The 22,906-nt window shown below is 47.1% G+C and overlaps 1 protein-coding gene and 1 long non-coding RNA gene across 5 annotated transcripts; both read right to left on the reverse strand.

Moving 5' to 3' along the window:
- Positions 1-1,424: 1,424 nt before the first annotated feature.
- On the reverse strand, positions 1,425-3,097 carry LOC138212337 (uncharacterized). Its single transcript, XR_011179432.1, has 3 exons — positions 2,944-3,097; positions 1,797-1,838; positions 1,425-1,527 (listed from the first exon to the last, which is right to left on the reverse strand). It is a non-coding gene; the product is annotated as an uncharacterized lncRNA (long non-coding RNA).
- A 1,195-nt stretch (positions 3,098-4,292) lies between these two features.
- plekhg3 (pleckstrin homology and RhoGEF domain containing G3) lies at positions 4,293-22,357 on the reverse strand. 4 transcript variants are annotated; one of them, XM_069172607.1, is made up of 19 exons: positions 22,080-22,357; positions 20,437-20,489; positions 14,407-14,876; positions 13,982-14,082; positions 13,837-13,906; positions 13,708-13,754; positions 13,395-13,545; positions 13,138-13,269; positions 12,742-12,924; positions 12,550-12,642; positions 12,310-12,396; positions 11,606-11,639; positions 11,107-11,208; positions 10,984-11,016; positions 10,813-10,823; positions 10,350-10,619; positions 9,341-9,442; positions 7,570-9,040; positions 4,293-6,764 (listed from the first exon to the last, which is right to left on the reverse strand). In XM_069172607.1, the coding sequence occupies exons 1-19, from the start codon at positions 22,088-22,090 to the stop codon at positions 5,887-5,889; spliced, it is 4,299 nt and encodes a 1,432-aa protein (XP_069028708.1). In that variant the 5' UTR covers positions 22,091-22,357; the 3' UTR covers positions 4,293-5,886. The 4 variants fall into 4 exon arrangements, with proteins under 4 accessions (XP_069028708.1, XP_069028709.1, XP_069028707.1 ...); XM_069172608.1 differs by lacking the exon at positions 22,080-22,357 and having other exon boundaries at positions 20,437-22,065; XM_069172606.1 differs by lacking the exons at positions 20,437-20,489; positions 22,080-22,357 and adding an exon at positions 16,237-16,748.
- Positions 22,358-22,906: the final 549 nt, after the last annotated feature.

Genomic DNA, 22,906 nt, shown 5'->3' on the forward strand with positions numbered 1-22,906 from the left:
TCAGAATTAATCCAGAAACATAAAGTAAAGAGACTTCATGTTTTTAGTTACCAAGACAACCAACACCTGACAGAAGCTGAACAGGAAGACAAAACATCCATTTTAAATTACTGCCCTTCATCAACAAAACTTCAAAACAGAACTTCTTCAGACTGAGAGACATGTGGAGGCAGCCACCAGCCTGGTCTGTATGGGTCTCCTCTGTGTGGTCCGATGAAGCCCGGCTCTGCATGGAGTCTTTAAATGTATAAATATGATCACCCCTGCTGAACACTGGAAAACCCTCTTTCTGAATACCCGGACACAAGAACAGTTGGGTTTCAGTTTCACACTGAATGGAAAGAAAGTGATCAATGAGTTCAGACATTATGACATCAGGAGGGTTTGATACTAAATGACAAACATTTCACATTATTACCTTTGTTCAACAGACTGGTGTCCATCTTTGAAGTTCATAGGTTCCATCATAGACCGGTCACTCTTCATGGACAAACAGCTGGGTTCAGGAGAATCTGGTTCCTGCTGAAGGATCCTGATGGAAACAGAGATGTGTAGCTTTCAGTTTTAACCCTGCAGATTGTGTGTTTTGTTGGACGCTAACAGAAACATGAATACATCCAGTGTGTTTCCATGAACCTGCAGTTCCAACAAACTGGCATTGCTGAACTAAAGAGACTAAAGAATCTGAGTCTGACGTCCTTTGATCCTCTGAGCTGAGGTGATCACACCCCTGTGATCTTTGACCATTTTCTTCTTGTGGGCCTCTTTAATTTGATCTTCACTGTCAGCTCAAACATGATGGCCTGCTCTGAGGTTTCTGACTGGAGGACCACGTCATGCAGGGTTACTTGTTACAGACAACTCTTCCTCCTCTCCAGCTCCCTGAACAGATTTCCTTCTGAGTCTCTGTGTGAAGACAGTTTGGTTCCTTTCAACGAACATACAGATTCAACTGCCTGAGATCATCTGTCCAAGCTGCCAACTGTCTCTCCAGATGTCTCCAATCTTCTATCGAGGTGAATAATAAGTTCAACACAAAGACGTTATGACATCAGGAGGGTTTGAAACCAAAAGACAAACTTTAAACATTATTACCTTTGTTTAACAGACTGGTGTCCATCTCTGAAGTAAATAGGTTTGTCCATAGACCAATCACTCTTCATGGACACACAGCTGCTAACAGGTTCAGGTCCATGTCCAGGTCCAGGTCCAGATTCAGGTCCATGTCCAGGTCCAGGTCCAGATTCCGGTGCATGTCCATGTCCAGGTCCATGTCCAGGTCCAGGTCCAGCAGGTCTGAGCTGCTGCTTTGTTCTTCAACAGAACACACAGAGCTCTGAGTGAGAATAATGATGGTGCAGTGATGTGAGTGCTGAGCTGTGACGTGGAGAAGAGTCGTGGACAGTTAGAGATGGTCGTCTCACCTCTGAGCTTCGGTCCGGCTCTCATGTTCCCCACACAGAGTGGTTTTAGAGGGACGGACTCCGTCCTCTCTGTCCTCCCACTGATCCATAGCAGAGCCCACAGCTTCACACAAACACAACAACCTGCTCAGTACGTACAACAACATTCACACTACAACAGTGTCACTCTGGATTCCACCACCAGAGGGCGCCAAAGTAAATACAGTTCAGATCCTGTTCAGATTTCCACTGAGGATGGATGTTAGGAAACAACATGAACTCTCTTCATTTCTGTCCAGGTGTGTTTTTCTGATCTACCTGCTAAAAGTTATATTTCACTTGTTTAAAGGAGGTGATGTGATGAATTCAGGCAGAAGTGAATGAAATCCTCACCAGGTGAATTCAGATCCCGTCACAGAGTCGTTCTACCTTCACCTGCAGAGGAAACACAGAGAGAGAAGCTGCTGCTGATTCTGCTTCATCATCAGTCTGACGTCTTCGTCATCCTCTCAGAACCTCACTGTCAAAGTCTGGAAACTTCAAGATGACAGAAAACCAGAGTTCAACTCAGATCACAAGAAAATAAAACATCTCAGAGTCCAAAGATAAATGTGAATATTTCTATCTGCTACATGAAAGAAGGAAAGAACAGAGAGTCTGTAAAAGTATTAAACCTAAACAGGCTGTAACTTTTCTCTAAAAGTTCATATTTTCTTTGACTTGTAAAATCTGCTCCATTTGGAGGAGCTGAGGCTGTTTTTCAGCGACGCCTCCATCTGTGTTGAAGCTCAACAAAGAGCTGAGAGAGTCTGAACAGATCCATGAAAACATTCAACACAGCTGTAGTTTCTAAGAGTCGCTGATGTTGAAATATGACCTCAGTGAAAAACATCTTTTTAAACTGTTTCTGTAGTCGTGTCGTATTTGATGTCTTTGCTGTTTAATCATTGATGGATGATAACGATGTCATCACAGAAGGTTTTATCATTTTATAGCTGCAATAAAAGAACTTTGAACCTTGTTGTTTTTTTATGAATCCCACATCATCTACAGCAAAACATTCATCAGTGAGACAGTGAGAATATAAAACATGTTTCTGAACACATGATGCAGACTTGATGTGAAAAACATGCTCCGTTATTCCAGAAAGAGAATTGAACGTGTTTCTGTTTCCTCCTCACTGTGAACATTTTCAAAGATCTCTGACTGACTGTCACATATTTGATGACTTTATTACCTGTTAATAACCAACCAGTCCAGCTGTGAACAACGTCAGACCGGACAGTGAACGCTCCCCACTAACTGAATCACACGGGCCGTTAAAATGATCGACGGTTTCAAAGTTACTGAACATGTCGACTCTTCATGCGGTCGCAACAGAAAACACAGAACGAGTTCAGGAAAACTGAGCTGGGTTTAAAAGTTCAGGAGCTGCTTCAGAAGAGTCAGCGTTGATCTGACAGACAGCGACGTCATTTTTATTGATGGGACCGGTTCCATGTCAAAAACCTATCAGATGAAGATGGAAACTGTTTGTTACCTTCTGATGGAGGAAATAATCGTCGTGAAGCCGGCGAGTGAAGAAGTTCATCAGCAGCTTTAAGATGGAAACCGAGCAGAGAAAGAAGAAACATGGAGCGGACAGCAGGACGAGTTCAGACGTCTCTCAGCTCTCTGACTTCTTCAGACTGAAGTCTTCTTTCAGGAAATCTGATCCTTCAGACCTTTGGAATAAAGATTAAACATTAACAGACATCATAACTCCTTATCAGCTGCATCATAAAGATCTGAGTATTTAATCTGACATTTATTTCCCAGGAAACAAAGTTGAAGAAGTTGATGCAGTCTGCAAAGCCAACAGATCAGCTTCACTCCATTATTAATTATCGATCCTATTAATCTGTCAAATATGATGACAGCATCAAATGTAACAGACACAGTCCTGTTTTTCTATCTTTGTGAGGACATTCACTCATGCAGCAACCAACCGTGACGTCACCTGTCGGTTTGTGAAACCTCCAGTCTGACATTTCAGCTGTCACCATCTTTGGAGCCAGAGGTGACCATATTTGGATGAGCTGGGGAGGAGCTAGGGGGCACTATGCCCCGCCCACATAGAGCAGAAAACCTGACTGGTGTCCATCAAACATGTTTGAGTCCTGATATCTGATGAATGCTGGAATTATTTTCAGAAGGAAACACTGATCAGAAGGAGGGAGTTCATTTAATGTCACCAGAATGACTTAAGATCTGCTGACTTTGTGTTTCAGGAGAGAATTTAATGCTTTTTGAGTGGAAGTCTATTGGAGACAGGTGGTTTTTAGAGCCTCTAGTGGCCCGTAGAGGTTTTACACTTCATGGCTTCACTTTTCAAACCAAGAGAACAGTTTTCTAATCAGTCTGTTGTTTTATTTCGTCCTCCACTTTCCACCTCAGGCTTTTTCACGGTCCGTCGAAACTTCCTGGTACTTTACCCGTCGAGGTTCTAACAGATCTGAGCCGATACTAAATGGTGACGCAAAAAACTGCAAACCTCCGATCGGCCAGAGAAAATCGTGACGTGCTGCACATTGCTTCATTGTTAAATACAACGCAGCAGCCACATTTTTAATTCACCGGACGACTCGAGTGATGGCGGCCCGTAAAACCCCGCTGAGGTCCATGAACGAGACGCCGACGCAGCGACTACAGATGTGTAGAAAAGTACAAATAAATTCCTCTGCTGCTGTGAGGTGGAAGAATAAATCTTTATGAAATAACAAAAAAAAAGCTCCGGTTCCGGGAAGTCGTACTTCAGAATAAAGCTCAACTCAACGTACTTTGTTTCATCCCTCTTATTATTATGTCAGATGTGAACCGTCAGTTGACAAAGATCACTGCACACGCTCAGTTGTTCCTGTTCGTGGTTTAATGTGGAACAGAACAGACGTCATACGGACATGTTTGTACAGACGACACGCACACGCACACAGTTACAAGAGACACATCACACGTGTTTCTATTGACATCGGCTGGAATAAATAGGACGTTAACAGTGGTCGAGCTGACAGGACAGTCACAGGTTCGAATCTGCCGCAGTGCCTCTGGAGCAAAGCGCCGCTGCTGCGTACGGAGGACAAAACGTGACATCATCGGGAACATATTCAACGAACAGGAGAAATAAAATGATACTTTACAAAAAGGCACACAAATGAGAAACACGTCGATCGATGCGTAAATACATGAATCCGTTTGTACAGCGGAAGTAAAAAAATCTTTCAGGTCACCTCGTCGTGTGCACGTTAACGGAAAGAAATAAAAGAGGCTCATGAACGAGTTCATTTTGAGAAAATGAAGTCTGCTTGAGGTGAAAAAAACTCCACATCCGTTGGACTTATTAGTTCCCTTATTTTCAAAAAACAACAACTCATTTATGAATTTCATCTTTAAATATCACCCGTTCATTTGTGTTTCTGGTCGTGAGGCAGATTCTGTCCTCCGTACGCTGAACGTTCAGCGTCCCTCTCGTGATCTCGGCACGGATCTTAATCGCTGAAGAGAAAAAAGGGAATTCTGCCGTGAGGCGAAGCTGCAGGACTCTACTTCTGAAAGCTGGAGGTTTTCAGGGGAACGACACCTCTGGAAGAAAGAAGTCAAACCCTCCCGGACCCTCAGCTGCATTATAAACTGTGAATATGCGCCCGGAGGCTGCTGGTCTACAAACAGATGAAACCACAACCGTTTTGTTTTCACCCTGAAACCATCAGGTTAGTGAGACACGCAGTCTGCAGACGACTCCACCGACACGTCAGAAAAATCCACAAAACACGACGACAGAAAATTCAGTCGGCGGTTCTTGAATCAGTTTCTGAAACTCTTCGATCAACGACACGTAGATCCACAGACCTCCGCGGCCAGTCTTTGTGCTAAGCTCGGCTAAAACACGTGTTTGAAGGTTCCTTCAGTGTGACTGAACGTTTTAGTGGTTAGGAGTCCCAACGGATGAGCTTCCATGCGTTAAAGTCGCCGGCGGCACTCGAGACGTACGAAGCTGCAGAGCGAGAGACGACTGCAACGACGAGACCGATCTCGTCCGTTTCCTCCGACGACACTGTGAAACATCCTGTAAAAAAACAGGAGCTTCGACACGGAACAAATATTTACAGATTTCTATCTACAAACGGTCAAAAACAGGCCGACACACAGCTGTTTTGGGATTTTTACACAAGCAGCTCACAATTTGTCTTTTTTTTTTCCTTGAAAACTCAAAACTGATTTGATATTCAGTTCACGTATAGTTATGAAACTGTAAGAATTTGGCTTGTTTTTAATATTAAATCTTAAACGGCATGATCTGGAAGTATTTAAATATATATATATACGATTCAAAACAACTTGTATAATCAAGAATAATCTCTCAGTGAGAATAAATAAGTCCGGATGTGTCCAGCTGTGAACAGCTGTGCTTCTTTGGTTGAGTTTGGTCACAGTTGGAAAACGTTTCTCAGCTCTGGCTCTGGAACTTTTCTCTCAGGTTTCTCACTATGCTCTGCTGACCGGTTTCCGTCTTCTGTCCACCATTCGATCTCGTCCTCTGGGACTCGTCCCGATCGCCCGAGGCCGCCACCGTCTTGTTGAGCTCTTGCGGCCTCGCCGGCTCGGTTCTGACCTTCGACTCTTGCCTTTGTTTGTATTCATCGGACTCCTGGTAGGCCCGGCAGCGGTCGATGACGGCCATGATGGAGATCTTCTCTCTGCTGGTCGGGGAACGGATCTGGACGTAGCCATCATCTTCATCATCATCATCGTCGACGTCGTCTTCTTCTTTGGGTTCTTTGGCAGAGTTTTGTGTCTCTGGAAGCTTCTCCACGACGATGACCTTCTGTCCGGGGTTGTTCGGTAGCGGTGCCTCGGCCGCGATGTAGTAACCGTCGCAGTTGCCGTTAGCGACCTGGTCCTGGAGCTTCTGCAGCTCGGTCATCTGCGTAGCGCCCAGCCGAGGGTCCAGAGAATTGGCTCTGTGAAGCCGTTTGCTGCTCTCCTCCCGGCCGCCGCGAGGCCTGTACGAGGGATCCTCGTCGGTGAGGAGGAGGAGGCCGGAGGAGCAGCTGGAGTGCCTCCTCAGACTGACGTCGAACATCTGCTCCGGGGTGGAGCGACTGCGGCTGACTGCACTCTTCTGGGAGCGGCCACGGTCGGCGTACTTGGAGCGGAGCTCGCTGACGTCGGGCCAGTTGAAGCCTTCGACGGGATGAGGAGGACTGAGGGGGCTGCGGGAGCGAGCCCGGCCGGGGGTCAGAGGTCGCGTCTGGTCCACGGGGCTCAGCGGCAGAGAGGTTGCTTGATGAGGAGACACCAGCGGCAAAGTCAGGTTGGGTTTACCTGTAAAACATGAAACCGAGTATTAACGTTAAGAATCATTCTATTGTTTTAGTCTCATTTTCTTTGGAGTGTTTTGAAGTTCAGAGTCGGTTCCTGTATAAATTCTGCTTTGGAAGTGAAGCGAGCAGCGACATGTCCTCCAGACAGGGAAGCATTGTTGTTGGGAAAGTGAGATAGAAGAACTGGACTGGTGAACATGTGCAGGCCTGTTGGACCTGCTCAAGTTTTGCAAACATGCAGAGCAAATATTCAGAACAAACAGCAACAAAACCAGAAAAAAGAAACAACAACAAAAACAACTGGCTAAATTTGACTGATTTTGTATAATATATTTTTGGCAAATCAAAAAATGTTGATGGTTAAAGTACACATTCAATTCTTAATAATCCTCCAAATCTACAAAATCTATAAAAAACACTAAAATAACCATTTTGAGTTTGTGGTTTAACCACAAAACTGTTAATATGTTCTATATACATTAAACTTGAGAATCAAACTACCAGCAGTTTGTATCTAGGATTGAAAGCAGGGTTTTAAATTGTGAAATTGGTGTCATGAAGTATAAAAAAAATTGGGTTTCTGGATTTCATTTTAAGAGAATATTTCAGTTTACAGCATGTTTATGAAATCATTGGAAAGATGGAAAAGACTCAAAATAAAGTGGATTTCCTTGAAGTTTGGAAGAACGAACTGAAAATGCTGCTGTCAGTCAGTAAATCGACTTGTGAACAACAGACTTTGGTATTTGGAAGAGCAGCAGCTGATCTGTGATGCAGATCTGAAGGTAAACAGGAGGTCACGGTACCTGAACCCTCCTTCTCCTCCTCCACGCAGCTTAAGGTCCTCTCCCTGATCAGGCCGCCCTGACTTCGCTGTCGAACCACCGGTTTGGTGGTTTTGATCCGCTGGCTGTACTGACGAGCCAGATGGAGGACTTTGCTCTTTGCCTTGTCCGCGTCATCCGGCTGGTTTGGATCCTCGCCGGGTCTTTCGCCCTCCGCCTCCGCCCTCAGCTGGGCGACTCGAGGAACCGGAGCTCTGAGGGCGACGGCCTCGTCCCCGAACACCTTCAGGGCGTCTTTCAGACTTCCTGTCCGGTTCACCTCAGGGATTTTGGACTTGGGCGGCGAAGGACTCGTGGACTCCTCTGTGATGGTGCTGAGGTCGGACGCTCCACTCTCTCGGTCACAGCTCTTTGTCGAGGTCCTGGTCGGGTTAGCGGCGCCGGCACCGGCGGCTCTGGAGGCTCTCTGAGCCTCTCTGGTTCGATCTCGCCCTCCGTCTTCTGTCTGGGATTTGGTAACTTTTCGCTCCATCGCCTGCCAGATCTTGATCATTTCAGAGGAAGGTCTGAACTCCTCATCCTCAGATGGATTACTCTGCATGCTTTGAGATCTGGACCTGTGGAGTTCTCCTGAATATTCTGGATCGCTGCTTCTCTGGTCAGACTTCAAGGAGTCCAAAGACTCACTCGAGAGCATGTGATCGGGGTAGTTAGTGTCCAGACTGGAGGATGTGGTGGACGGATTGGTCTGGACGGTTTCATCCTTTGGGATGCTGTTGAAGCGGCTGACGGAGCTCCTGACCAGCCCGGTCGGGATGTACGTCAGGCTCTCCCGACGCTGGAAGCTGAAGGTGGCGTCCTCGTTTCCGGCATTCTCGTAGTAGGTCTTGATTTTCCCGATGAGCAGCTGGTCCTGCTTGGACAGGGTTGAGTCCCGCCTCCACCGAATGCCCCGGTCATCGTCAAAGAGGCTGTCGTTCCCGGGAGACAGCAGGTTCAGATCTGTGGCGCCGAAGGTCTCAGCGGCATCGGCGGAGATGCTGTTGAGCCGCGCAGATCGGTCAGCTGTTTCGGCGGCGAGGCTGAGGGTGCTGCCGGTCCTGCTGGGCAACCGAGGCGAAGCGCAGCCGAGGGAGCGGGCGTCGTCCTGGGCCACGCTGCCGCGCTTGATGCTGTTGGTGAAGTGCTGAGCGATGGCGCTGGCTTTGTCCAAGACAGACGACGGGAGGATGCTGGGCGACTCCAGCTCCTTCCCCGCCGCTTCCTTCTCGTCCTCCTCGTCCTCGGACGATTCACCGCTGCTCAAAGTCTTCGAATCTGAATCAGGAGTGGCGGAGGAAGGTTCCCCTCTGGGCTCTGGATCGCCTTCAGGTTTCAGTTCTTCTGACTTTTGAGGGAACGCTGAGATCCCGGGAGGATTCAGATCAGACGGCTGTTCTGGTTCGCGGTTTTCTGTCGGTGTAAGCATCTGGGGCAGCTTATCGTCCGAGGCCTAGGAAAATAAAAATAAAAATAAATAAAAGGACAAACAATTAAGAGTTGAGTCAAAACATTATGACTCCCCCTTAAAACGCTCCTTGTCCGATGACCTTAGATTTAATGAGTGGAAGAGGATTGTATTCTCAGAGTCTTATTGTAGGTACAAACTTAAATTTTTAATGAAGAGACGTAAAGAAATGCTGAATGATGTCGTGACCAGCAGAAAATCGTTTGAGCATCGCAGGATGAAGACTGCAAATCGCAGGAAACTGTCAGATCAAACCTGCGACTCGTCCACCGAGCTGATATTTACCTGCTCAGGTGTCGGGTCAGTGCCACCCGTCTCGTCTTCTTCGGGTAATCGTCCGTTTTCTTTGTTGGAGCTGTTTGAAGAGGCCCCGCCTCCTTTTGCCTCCTTCAAGAAACAGAACGAAGACGACGTCAAACTAATTTTTAAAGGGTCACTTCACCCAAACCACATGTTTCCTGTTTCACCGGAAAAATCCACAGAACTCTGACTGAACTCAAATCCCTGTCGAGTTTCACAGACTTTAGTTTTCGATACTTAAACTGAAAACCCGATTAAATCTGTTTTCGTTGGAGTGAAATCTTCACCCCTCGACAAATATAACAGACTGTTCACGAGGAAGCAGGAAAACATGTTTTTTCTATTGAGTGAATTGACCCTTTATAACAGAAGAACGATCTCAGACCATCAACAGTGGTCCGGTGGTGACTGCAGGTTTCAAAATGAGCTTCGCAAGAAGACAAACTGCCGCATGTGGATCAGTCTGAAATCAAAACGTGCAAATGAACGCAACAAAACTGAGAGGCAGCAAAACAATCAAACGCAACCCTGCAGACATTCAGTTCTGAAGTCTGAAGAAGCTCCAACAAAAGCAAAAAGACCATAAACTGGTGGCAAACAAAGAGTCGTGAAGCCGTTTTAATCAGTTACGTGATCCATAAACCGCTGAATGAAACCTCAACGTGCTTCAACACCTGTTCAATAACGCAACGAGTGAATCAGACAAGACTCGGTGTTTCTAGCGGTCCCCTCGATGTCCTGTCTTTATGCTAAGCTAGGCCAAACCCTCCCGGAGGAACTGATCCACGAGAGAAACCGTCGGACTCTGAAGAACCAGAGGATTCATTCATCGCCTGTCGTTTAGCGTGTTGAGCCCAGACATGCAGCTCGGGCCGGTGTTAGTCCCACACGTGAAGCTCATGCAGCAGCGGCTGAGAGCTCCGGAGGCAGCGGGAGTTACAGCTGTTATCCGTTTAGTGGGTTACAGAGCTGCTGCGGGCGATGAAGACCTCACCGTCCCCGTGGAGGAGAGGAAGGCCTGGACGGTGTCGTGCCAGCAGGAGATGGCCGCCAGCACCGAGCTGGCGAAGTCCTCTACCTGCTCCTCCTCCAGAAACTCGTCGTCCTCCTCTTCCTCGCTGCACATTAGCCGCTCCAGCGAGTCCTTCCTGCTGCCCAGCTCCTCCTCCTCCTCCTCCTCATCTTCCTCCTCCTCGGCGGTCCGGTCGGCCTCAGACCCGCCCCGGCTGCTGTCACCCGGTAACGCCCCCCCACCGCCTGAGAGCTGCCCCACAGAGCCTTCGTCACCTCAGTACGTCCGCTCATTCACAGTCACATCACCATCTTCATCATCATCAGTGATAAATACACAGCAGAACACATCACAGCACAGAGGAGGAGGAGAGATGAAAGAGGAAGAGGAGGAGGAAGAGGAAGAGGAGGAGCAGTAAACAGACGTGCTCCAGTTTTTGTCTTACCTCGAGGACCGCTGCGAGTTCATCAGGAGAATCAGAAGAAGAAGAGCAGACGACGTGATTGGTTAGACTCACGTTTATCAAGTGAAAAGTGTTAAATCGATTGATCTGCTCGTTTTGTATTGATCCACATAATCACTGTGATGCTTCAAATGATCAGTGAAATGTTTTTACCTCTGCTGCTCTTCGCTGTGTGTTTGATCGGCTCTGAGGACAACCAAACAAAACAAACGGTTACAAATAAACAATAATCAGACTCGCTGATCAATACTCTGATACGCTGATGTGATTGATTACCAGACTGTCGGCGGCTCTGACGGGCGTCTCGAGGAAGCTCGTCCGACGGACAGGACAGAGCTTTCTTCAGCCGCTCCGGGCTGTAGCGGTACCTGGGAGGGTCTGCACAAACAACAACAATGACATCAACAATAACATCAACATAAACAACCACATAAATGTAAAAAAACATGAAAATGAACATAAAAAAACAACATAAACATTAAATCAACAAAAACATAAACATACATAACAGCAAGAAAATATACATAAACAGCCACAACAAGATAAAAACAACAATAACAGCACCAACATAAACAAAAACAACATGGACAACAACCTGAACCTAAACAACAAGAAGATGAACAACAACATAAAAACAATAACATAAACAACAACGTCATTAATAACAACAACAACAAACATGTACGCAATTACAGCAATACAAAGAACAGCAACAATAACATACAACGACATCATAAAAAACAACAAGTCACTTTTTCTCTGTTTTTTTACTCACAGATTGAATCCATCTCCAGGATCGCCTCTTTAGCCTGAAACCACAAACACCTGTTTATACCGGTCTTACTGGTCATGCTGGTGTTACTGGTGTGTATCCTGGTGTGTATCCTAATGTTACTGGTGTTCCTGGTGTGTATCCTGGTGTGTATCCTGGTGTTACTGGTGTGTATCCTGGTGTGTATCCTAGTGTTCCTGGTGTGTATCCTAGTGTTACTGGTGTGTATCCTGGTGTGTATCCTGGTGTTACTGGTGTGTATCCTGGTGTGTATCCTAGTGTTCCTGGTGTGTATCCTGCTGTTACTGGTGTGTATCCTGGTGTGTATCCTAGTGTTCCTGGTGTGTATCCTGGTGTGTATCCTGGTGTGTATGCTGGTGTGTATCCTGGTGTGTATCCTGGTGTGTATCCTAGTGTTCCTGGTGTGTATCCTGGTGTTACTGGTGTGTATCCTGGTGTGTATCCTGGTGTTACTGGTGTGTATGCTGGTGTGTATCCTGGTGTGTATCCTGGTGTGTATCCTAGTGTTCCTGGTGTGTATCCTGGTGTTACTGGTGTGTATGCTGGTGTGTATCCTAGTGTTCCTGGTGTGTATCCTGCTGTTACTGGTGTGTATCCTGGTGTGTATCCTAGTGTTCCTGGTGTGTATCCTGGTGTGTATCCTGGTGTTACTGGTATGTATCCTGGTGTGTATCCTGGTCCCTGACCTTTTGTGGGATAATGGCGTGGTGGTTTTCCAGAATGATGCGTTTGATGTGATGAGCCCACAGCTTCTTCTCCTCCACCGTCTTCGCCTGAAACGCAAAGAGAAACAGAAATGAGCCATCTGCACTTTCACCCGGAAACCCGGAGGCCCAAAAAAAACAACACACCAACAGGAAGTACAACCTCAGCTCAGCTCATCCTGGGGAATAAAACTGTGCGCCGGCAGGTGGAGGTCGACTCACCTGGACGGTGTGAGGCTGTTTGGGGTGTTTGTAGTGTGTGACGCTGAAGCTCAGAGAGTCTTTGGCGCTTTCGATCAGCATCAGAGTCGAGCACTGAACACAGAGATGAAAAAACAAACCGGCATGAGGTCGACCAATGAGGCGCTCTCTTGGTTTGTTTGTCTGTTTGTTTGTTTGTATGTGGCTGCTCACAGAGATGTGCGTCTTGTAGGCGTAGTGCTCTCCGCGGCGTTTGGTGATGAGCAGCATGCGGTCGAACAGGAACAGCGTCCTCTCGTTTTTGGCCCGATGGACCTTGAAGGTTCCCTCCAGGACCAGCTCTCCGTACGTGGTGAGGTCGGGACCTTTCCAGTTCAGCAGCAGCGACTGGACCTCCTGACGATGGAAACCATAACAACCACCATACATGTTAGCATTATGGCTAGCCCATTAGCTTAGCATAATGAAAAGAGAAAAGTGTGCCTTTCACCAAGTCTGCCTGACTTACAGGACGGACACCGTTTTATTTAGCAAAACAATTCAGTACAGAAGTTCCATTGGAAATCTGCTGATTTAAGGGCCCGTGTGCAGCGGCGTGTTATTAGTGACCTGCAGTCTGACGGCGTGCTCGTGTTTCCTCTTCATGTCGTTGATGTACCAGGCCACTCCTGTCATGGTGTAGATGGCCTCCTCCACCACCTCGTACCCCTTCTCCTCCGGGTCAAAGTGCTTCGCTATCTCCTGCAACGGCAAGTCAATGGAAAGGCTGTTTTCTATGCAGATGATACAATCCTGCCTGCGGAAAAACACCCGACACCTGAAGAGTATCGTGAAGGAAACGCAGGCGTGTTTCGGACGTCCGGTACCTGGAGCAGCAGGTGGTACTTGAGGATCCTCTGAACGGGTTTGAGCAGGTAGGAACCGAGAGGCAGCGAACGCTTCAGCGACGCCTGACGCTCCCGGAAAAACTTGGCCAGAGATTTATTCCTCATGCACTCCGTCAGCGCTGCGACCGAACTGCAACAGGTGGTAAGAACATGTTAAGAACATGTTAAGAACAGGTATGTAACATGTTAAGAACATGTTAAGAACAGGTATGTAACATGTTAAGAACATGTTAAGAACAGGTTAAGAACAGGTATGTAACATTGCTGCATCAGGGACACCTGGAGGACCTACTTTGGGTAGTTGGTGCAGTACTGCGTGTAGATGTCGAAGTACTCGCTCTGAAACGACAGAAATCAAACATTCAGAGGAAACATTTTGATCAGGAGTCGATGACATCATGAACCTCTGATCAGTCCTCACCTTCATGACGAAGCACCTGGCGACGGCGACGGGGTCGTTGTCACACAGGTCGAGGGCCTGAAGCAGCTCGCTGCGAACAGGAAACAGTCTGAATACGGTCGACCGATCGAAAGAACAATCTGAGACAAAACGTTTTATTTCTCACCTGTTGAACTCGTAGATGTCCTCGATGTTTCCAAAGAGGGAGCAGACCTGCTCAGGACGGATCGATAGGTCTGACTGATCAATGATGTGAGCCAGATAATCCTGGGAGGAGGAGGAGGAGGAGGAGGAAGAGGAAGAAGAGAGAGATTAGTTTTTAAACTGCTGACAGTTATTTAAAAAAGGTCTTTATTCTCTGGGTTCTGGTCTGTGTTCCTGACCGTTACATCATCAGTTAATCTCGTCGCTGCGGAACGTCTTAACCTGATAATTATAGACGACCAGTCGCTGCCAGACTCACGGACTCTACCGGCTGTCCTCTGACCTCTGACCCTCGTCCTCTGACCTCCGACCCTCGTCCTCTGACTCCTGACCTCTGACCCTCCTCCTCTCGAACCCGATCTGAAGTCTCATCGAGGACAGACTCACCTCTACGATCATTCGCAGGTCTCGGACGTACATCCTCTCCGTCTCTATGATCTCCATGAGGACCCGGTCCAGGTAGGTCAGCTGGGGATTGGGCGCCATGCTGCCGCTGATGAACGGCGACGCCGGCTGCCGGCGGCTCGAGGCTCGACTCGCCGCCCAGTCTTTGTTGTTGTTATTGTTGCTGTGAACGAGGCTCCGCCCCTTCCTGTCAGACTGTGGGCTCGACCCCTCGCTGCCTGCGGCGCCCCCCGAGGGGCTCAGGTTCAGGTTGATGTCAGGGTCGGAGGACCTGCCGGACAGCGGAGGGGGGGCGAGGTTGTCGTCTCTGGAGGACCCGGAGCCCGAGGACAGCGTGGAGATCAGGCTTACCGGGCGCCGGTCGGACGGCGGCAGGTCGGAGCAGTCGGAGGGCGTGGCCGACGGAGCGCGCTCATCACTGCTGATGGAGGCGGTGGACAGGCGGGGGGACTCTGAAGGGGGGAGGTGCAAAGAAATGATGTCACTGAAAACACACGGAGACTTTATGTAACAGTGTGTCATTATATCTCAATTATGATCTCTTTATCTCAAGTGAAACAACACCGCCACCTTCAGGCCACAATGTGAACTACAACACAACCACCATCAGGTCAGACTGTGAACTACAACACCGCCACCTTCAGGCCACAATGTGAACTACAACCGCCATCTTCAGGCCACAATGTGAACTACAACCGTCATCTTCAGGCCACAATGTGAATTACAACACCGCCACCTTCAGACCACAATGTGAACTACAACCGTCATCTTCAGGCCACAATGTGAACTACAACATCGCCACCTTCAGGTCACAATGTGAAAAACAACACCGCCACCATCAGGTCAGACTGTGAACTACCACACCGCCACCATGAGGTCAGACTGTAAACTACAACACTGCTCTCTATAATTTACTTCCAGCAGGGGGTTGTTAACAGCTGACAGTTTGATGTCATGTGACAGTGAGAATGTTCATATAATTCTTATTATATTTTATCTGAGAGCAGAGTCTCCCTGAGATTTTTTTTTTTTTTTTTTTTAAACCTGTATGAAAGTTCTTAACTTTAGATCTGGAAGTTTCTTTTATCTGTTAAAACACTTGAGGAATTTCAAGTGAGCAGGCTAAAGAGGACTTCGGTCTGAGGTCGGCAGCCGTGCAGCGTTTTTTGGCTGCAGCAGGTTTAAACTCGCACCTCTGACCAGCTGCTTCTCCATGGCAACAGGAGCAGAGGATCATGGGTGTCGTACCATTTAAACAGGACCTCCAAAATCGGAGAAAGTAAATGTCTGAACAGCTGGATCACTCTGCATGTGTCCAACAGCAGGAGAACAGCGACAGGAAGAGGAGGAAGAGGAGGAGGAGAAAGAGGAGGTGTGTTTGAATGAAAACAGCTTCACACACACACACACACACACACGCCCAGCTGTCCGTTAGCTCTTTGGCATCCTGCCAGTGTGAATTCAGCGAGGCGTTCAGGGACCCAGCAGGAAGTGATAAGAGTCTGTGAGCCAGTCAGAGCTCCGAGTTTACATTCAAACACACCTTCACACACACACACACACACACACACACACACACACACACACACACACACACACACACACAGCCGACCTTTGACCCCTGCAGCCGTTACAGCAGCGGGAGGAGCAGTGAATGTGAACCTGAAACAGGAGATAAACTGGGAAGAAAAATAAACCAAATTTGCCGTTTCATAAAAACTACAAATTCTCAGAAGAAGAGTTGAAACTGTTTCAATGTTTTATCGGGTGTAAAAATGTGATGTTTTTAAAGTCAGTTCATCGACGTCTCACCGAACCGGCGCAGCGCGAACACACGTCTGAGCCCACGATCGTCCCCGACGCTGCTCCAGGAGATCTTCACCTTCTCCTCTGAACATAAACACCTCACCACAGCTGCATCTCCTCCTCCTCCTCCTCCTCCTCTTCCTCCTCCCCACCACAGGCTCCTCCGATACCCCATCGACTCCAAAATGATCCAACAAACTCTTCTTCTTCAAAAAAGGCTCCAAACAAGAAGTTCCAGCAGCTTTAAAAACACCTGAACACCTCATGTCCATCCAGCTGTTACTGCTGAAGGTTCAACACAGAGAGGAGGAGGAGCAGGAAGAGGAGGAGGAGGAAGAGGAGGAGGAGGAGCGACGTCAGAGGACATCATCAGTTATCACTTCAAACCGTTACCACAGCAACGACCATCAGAACAAAAACATCAACGTCCTCCTCTTCCTGCTGCTGTCGACCTTCAACTTCACTCACTTCCTGTTTGACATTTAGCAACCTTTGAACCCCGCAGGAGACAGAGGAGGACAGAGGAGGAGGAGAAAGAGGAGGGAAGAGAGGAGGAGGACCTCTGTCCTCTGGTTCTGCCCCACACCAGACTCCATTTAAAAAAAATCACAGATTTAAAGGTAACCGTCAGAAGCAGCATGACTAAGTGATCAGAGCAGCATCGTTGGGTGAAATGAACCCTGTGATGTGGTTCTGAAGGTTCTGAATGTTCTAAAGGTTCTGAAGGTTCCAAAGGTTCTGAAGGCTCTAAAGGTTCTAAAGGTTCTGAACGATGACATTACACGCTGCATCCAGTCGACCTGTTCAGGAGATCAACAATTTTATACGTTCCTTCACACTTCTGACGAGGTCCGATTTGATGATCAGTCAATGTCAGTTTGTTGAATTGAGAGGATTTGTAAAGGAGTCTGACATCCGTCTTTGTTCTGGGTTTGTTTGTTTGTTTGTTTGTTTGTGTCACAGAGGGGCGGAGTCACGCTGCCGCATAACGGGCGACTGTTGTGGAAACACAACGGAGCTCTGTAACCACGACGTCTCGTCACATTCGCGTTGGGACTTTTGTCTGCTCTATTTTAACCCAGCGAGGGTGGACAAAATAACGGAAACACCTGTCTGGATCATGAAGCGTGTTTTTAACTGGCTTAAAACAGCAGATTTCTGAAGGGAGGTCTGAATGGTTTTGTTTTTTTGTTTTTTTTAAACACCACAACATATGGACAACATGTGAGCACATCAGAAAAACAGAAGCAGATTTTGCCCTCCTCACTCCTGGTGCTGATGTGGAGGCGGAGACTGTCAGCATTTATAGGAGTGGGCGGAGTCTGTGATCAATCAGCAGCTCCACTTTCTGCTTATCAATATGTTTCAGAGACTATGACAAGAATCTGGTGATGCAAAACATTTTACGAGAAAAAAAAAATGTACTTATTAATTTAAAGGTTTTTTTTAAACCATTTTTCTTATTTAACGAGCACAAAAACCTTCTAGTCAATTAATTTGAATCATCTGAAACTGGAGAGAGTGTCACTTTATAATCTGCTGTCAGAGATATCTTTAGCCTCTCTCTCTCTGTGTGTGTGTGTGTGTGTGTGTGTGTGTGTGTGTGTGTGTGTGTGTGTGTGTGTGTCTAATCTGGAATAATGAGGATAAACTGGGAGTTAATCCGGCACAGAGAAGGAACACATTACAACGAACAGCAAAACACATCGGACCAATCAGCTGCTCCCGTCTCCATCAGCTGACCCGCACCTGGGACTGCATCAACCAGGTCGAACAACAGCGGAGTGACGTCGGCTGCAGACTTTGACGCCAGTAAAAAGTTCCCAACAGTAAGAACGGCAGGCGGATATGGGTTAAACTTTTGGGGAAACAACAACAATGGCTGCTAACAAAGCTAACAAACAGCTAATTTAGTTGAAAAACAGCTAAACTGAAGCTAACAAACAGCCTTCAGACTTCCTGTTTGATGAAGTTTATAGTTGGAGCTGATCAGGTGACCCTGAAACATCCTGCCGGTCTGCTGCTGGGAGACCTCCCATGATGCATTGCTCCTCTCCCGGCACCCTCCAATAGTTCCTCGTCTCTCTGTCGTTCTTTTCTCTACAAACTGTTTTATTTAAATTTTGTGGTCGCGGCTAAAAATCAGATTTCTCATGAACAGACAGAAAAACAATCAGCTGATCCGATAAAGATGTCGACTTATTTTGGTTTCTGATTATTGATTGATATCAATTATGATGACATCACTTCAGGCTCTTAGTGATCCCTTTTATTTTTTTTAAACACACACACACACACACACACACACACACACACACTGCTAACCACCACAGTATTAACCAGAACACACAAGTCCAGTACAGACCAGCATAGCCAGTGTGTGTCGCCATGGCAACGAGTAAGACGTGCTGCGAGGAGTCAAACCTGCGGCGGTGACATCACAGCACCTGTAACACAGTTAAAGTCATCCGGTTCCCATGGCGATTAAGGGTCTGATCATGTGACCTGAGATTATCTTGTAGTGCAGTGACACGCACACACGCCTGCAGCGACCAATATCCAGTCACCAGGACAGTTTCCTGTCAAAGCTGTTGAGTGAACTTAAAAAAATCTTCACTACCAATGACCCCCTCTCCTCCTCCCCCGCCAACCCCTCCCCTCCTGTTGCTATGCCGACGGCTGCCCTCAGAGCTGTGACATTCAGCAGGTTCAAACCTTTAAAACTGACTCTGGACCCGAAGCTGCCCCGCAGGGAGTCCACCAACCAGACTCAGTTCAAAAAACGTCTCATTTAAGCAACAGGTCTCCTCCTGTTACTGAATCACCTTCGCTTTGGTTTGTTGTTCTGCGTAAATATCCAAAGTAAAATTCACTCCTTTTCTTTTAAAACTCTGATTTCTTTACGCAGACACGGCCAGCAGATTCACCGAGAACGAGACGGAAAACTACACTACACACCTTGGAACAAACACTACACACTTCTGAACAAACACTACACACCTTGGAACAAACACTACACACTTCTGAACAAACACTACACACCTCGGAACAAACACTACACACTAGATTTCTGCTTGTAAAAGCTGACGCTGTAAAACCCCAGCCTACCTCAAAGGGAGCAGCAGAGGAGACGGAGACGGCGGTCGAACTGAAACCAGGACTGTTCAGGTCTGACAGAATCCACCTGCAGCCCCGACGGGAGGGGGCGGGGCTTAATCCAATTAGTGTGAGGAGCAGAGAGAGCTGCCTCCTCTCACGGAGGGACGTGGCTCCGCCCCCGACCTCACAGGTTGTCTCTGAGGTGTGTTTTATCTGTTGGCCAATCAGACTGCAGGATGCACAGCTGACTGTGACATCACCTCCTGATTTTATTTTGACTTTACTGCTCTCAAACTGATGTCTGACACAGAACATGTTTCCTTCACGTTCCCCTCATGTTCTCCACATGTTCTCCTCATGTTCTCCACATGTTCTCCACATGTTCTCCATATGTTCTCCTCATGTTCCCTTCATGTTCCCCTCATATGAACCAGCTTTGTTGACAAACACTCAGACTGCATCGTCCTCACAGGGAAACAGGAACCGGCGTGACGTCAGAGACCCTGAGGACAGACGGTCTTTGTCCTGTGAGACAGTTCAGAGTTGAGCGCTGCCGGTTCCCTCCACCAACAGAAGAAAGGCAGCTCACATCGACGCAGACCACAACAAAGACTGATCTGTGGTCAGCTCGGCCTGCAGGCAGGCAGACGGACCGAGGACCAAGGACCGAGGACCAGACCAGCAGACCACTGCGGCCCACTCCCACACACAGTCCTGATCCTCAGACACCGGAGGAACCTCACAGGGAGGAACCTCACACGGAGGAACCTCACAGGGAAGAACCCAGCAGACAGTTTTCAGAAAAACTTTCAGTTTCAACTTTTAAAACACAGAAAACAGCTCTGGGGGTGTTCTATTGTGTTCTATTGTGTTCTATTATTATTCATTGCGTTCTAACTATTTTCTATTGTGTTCTAATTGTTTTGTATTGTGTTCTATTCTGATTTAAATCAGAGTGTGTGTGTGTGTGTGTGTGTGTGTGTGTGTGTGTGTGTGTGTGTGCGCGCGCCTTTAATCATGAATGAACTGCAGAGGCGCTCAAGAAAGTCGTAAAACACAAATTTCTTGAAACAACCTGAGAGCAGCACGAGGAAGAGGAGTTCTTACCTTCACCCATGGAGACGTTGGAGGAGCGGAGAGATCCTTCAGGCATCACCTGTCTCTCTCACACACACACACACACACACACACACACACACACACACACACACACGGCATATATATATATTTTTTTTTTATCTGATGAATAGTGACGTCATCACATGCTCCGTAGTTCTTTTATTTCCTGCTGTCAAAATAAGAGCTTTAAAGGATTTTAAATCACAATAATTGAACACAGACTGTTAAATCCGATTCTCATGATTAAACCACATTTCCCAGAAACCCTGTCACTCCCGGTCATTTCACGATGAGGAGAAGATGAAGAGCTACAGACTGTTGTTGGTAGAGGAGGTTTTATTTTGGAAGTTTCACTGTGTGCAGTTCAACCTTCCACTGAGAAACTTTTATTGTGAAGGAATCATGGGAATCTGATAAACCTGTAACTTCCTGTAAACACTGTGTTTACTGTGACCTTGAACACAACTTTATTTTGGCTCATGAATCTCCATTGGAGGACAGCCAGTGAAAGAGTCTGCTGGGGGCTTCAGGTCAGAGGTCACCAGGTGAGTCGGGTCATGTGATCCAATCCACCTGCAGTCTGATGATGAGGGCAAAACAGCGTGAGGAAGAATGAAGTTTCCCCTGCGATGCGTTCAGGGTCAGACCAAAAGTCTGGTTTTCCCTCAGGGATGATTCTGTGATTTTACAATGAATGATCAATAAACATCGATTGTCCGACAACTGATCGATTAATTGTTTCAATTAAAAGTTCTGACTGATCAGAAGCTGACGTGAAGCGATCGGTCGATGAGCTGCTGATCGACCGATCGATTAAACAGACTGATCTCTGGCAGGAGGGAGGCAGCGGGTCTGAGCTTGCTCAGGCCACACCCCCCCCGGATCGGGTTGGAACCCTGAACCGGTTACCGTGGCAACAAATGAACGCGTGAACGCGCACAGATTGTTTACGGTCATGAAACACTTTTATCGATCCGTTCAACGCGTGATGACGTTTAACGTGAAGTTTTAAACTTCTTCTTTGGAAGCACAAAAACGTTTGTGCGGTTTTCCTGAAACACTTGAAGCCGCTGCAGGTTTCGGCTCCACTTGTTTCTTCATCTGGTCGAAGCTCCGCGGAGTTCAGGGGCGTTTTAACTGCGACGGCTCCGACAGAAACCGGTTCAAATGGAAATTAACTGAAAGGAGAAGTCCTGCTGGCTGTCAGACAGCCGCCGGATTAAAGTCCGGGTCCGAAACTCTCCGGGTTGGTTCGGAAGAAGTTCGTTTTTAACTAAACTTTAACTTACAAGCGCGTAATCTTTAATTATGAAGATTTCCTGCCAAAGTCCGGCAGCAGCAGCCCCACCTACACCAGCAGCCGGCGAGCTGGGACGTGTCGGGACTTTGTGACACCGAGATTCGGTTAAGAACTGGACCCAGTTTCAGTGAGAAAGGCCGAACTGGAGGCTCGGTTTCTTCTTCCGATGTGTTCTGAAGACTTTGAGGTGAAATGTGAAGCAGGTCAGAGACACTTCCGTGTGCATGAAACAAACCAGAGTTCAGAAACTTCACGCGCTCAGACCGGCTTCCTGATTTGTCCTCCAACTTTCTGTGACTCTCCGAACCTGCGGAGAAAAGTCTGGACTCACCTCCGGATCATTTACAGGCGGGAAGAACTCCTCCGACGGTGCGCAGCTGCTCGGACTAAAAAAAAAAAAACTTCGGCGTTTCCTCAAAGTCCGTCTGCAGGCGCGCTGCAGCCCTCTGCGCATGCGCCTAGTTTAAATACTATTAAAAAAAAGTAATACCAGATAAGTGATTTATTTTTTCTCCTCCTGCTGCAGCCTGAGGTTCCTCTGAGAACACTAACAGCAGATTAGTTTAAATTAAGGAGGCTCATCAGAACCGGTCCACGAGGTCCGGTTCTCAGGAGTTCTGCTGTTTGTAGATGATGTGGATCTGTTGACTTCATCAGACCGGATCAGAGGCAGAGGATGGATGCAAATTAAAGTTTTGTTACAGATAGCTGGGCCAGCAGGGGGCAGCAAAGCTCCACAGTAAAGTCGCATTACTTTCTAACTTCATTTCTGTTCATTATTCACCAGACGTTTTATTTTTATTTTATTTTGAAATTGTTTTGAAATTATTTTTTTTATCGTCATGTTTTTCTTTGACGAGACTATTTTGTCATTGTTAAATGTGTCAAACACATCAGATTGACTATTTATGATTATGATTATAAGTGTGGAGTCGACAGCTCTTGTTTTATATCATCCCTGCTGGACACGAACAAACTCAACGACATTTCAAAATAAAGCAGAAGGAAAAAAAAAAGTAAATTTGACAAGTAAATACAAAATAAATTCTGAAAGCTGCAGCGGTTTGATGCAGACTTCACTTTAATGAGCAGCTTGTTTCACATTAACATAACTGCACAGCAGGGGGCGCAGAAATAAAAACTTCAAGATTCATTTTT

The sequence above is a fragment of the Embiotoca jacksoni genome, unplaced genomic scaffold, assembly GCF_022577435.1.
Source record: "Embiotoca jacksoni isolate LCO1_2020_lvr unplaced genomic scaffold, fEmbJac1.0.p SCAF_54, whole genome shotgun sequence".
Lineage (NCBI taxonomy): Eukaryota > Metazoa > Chordata > Actinopteri > Embiotocidae > Embiotoca > Embiotoca jacksoni.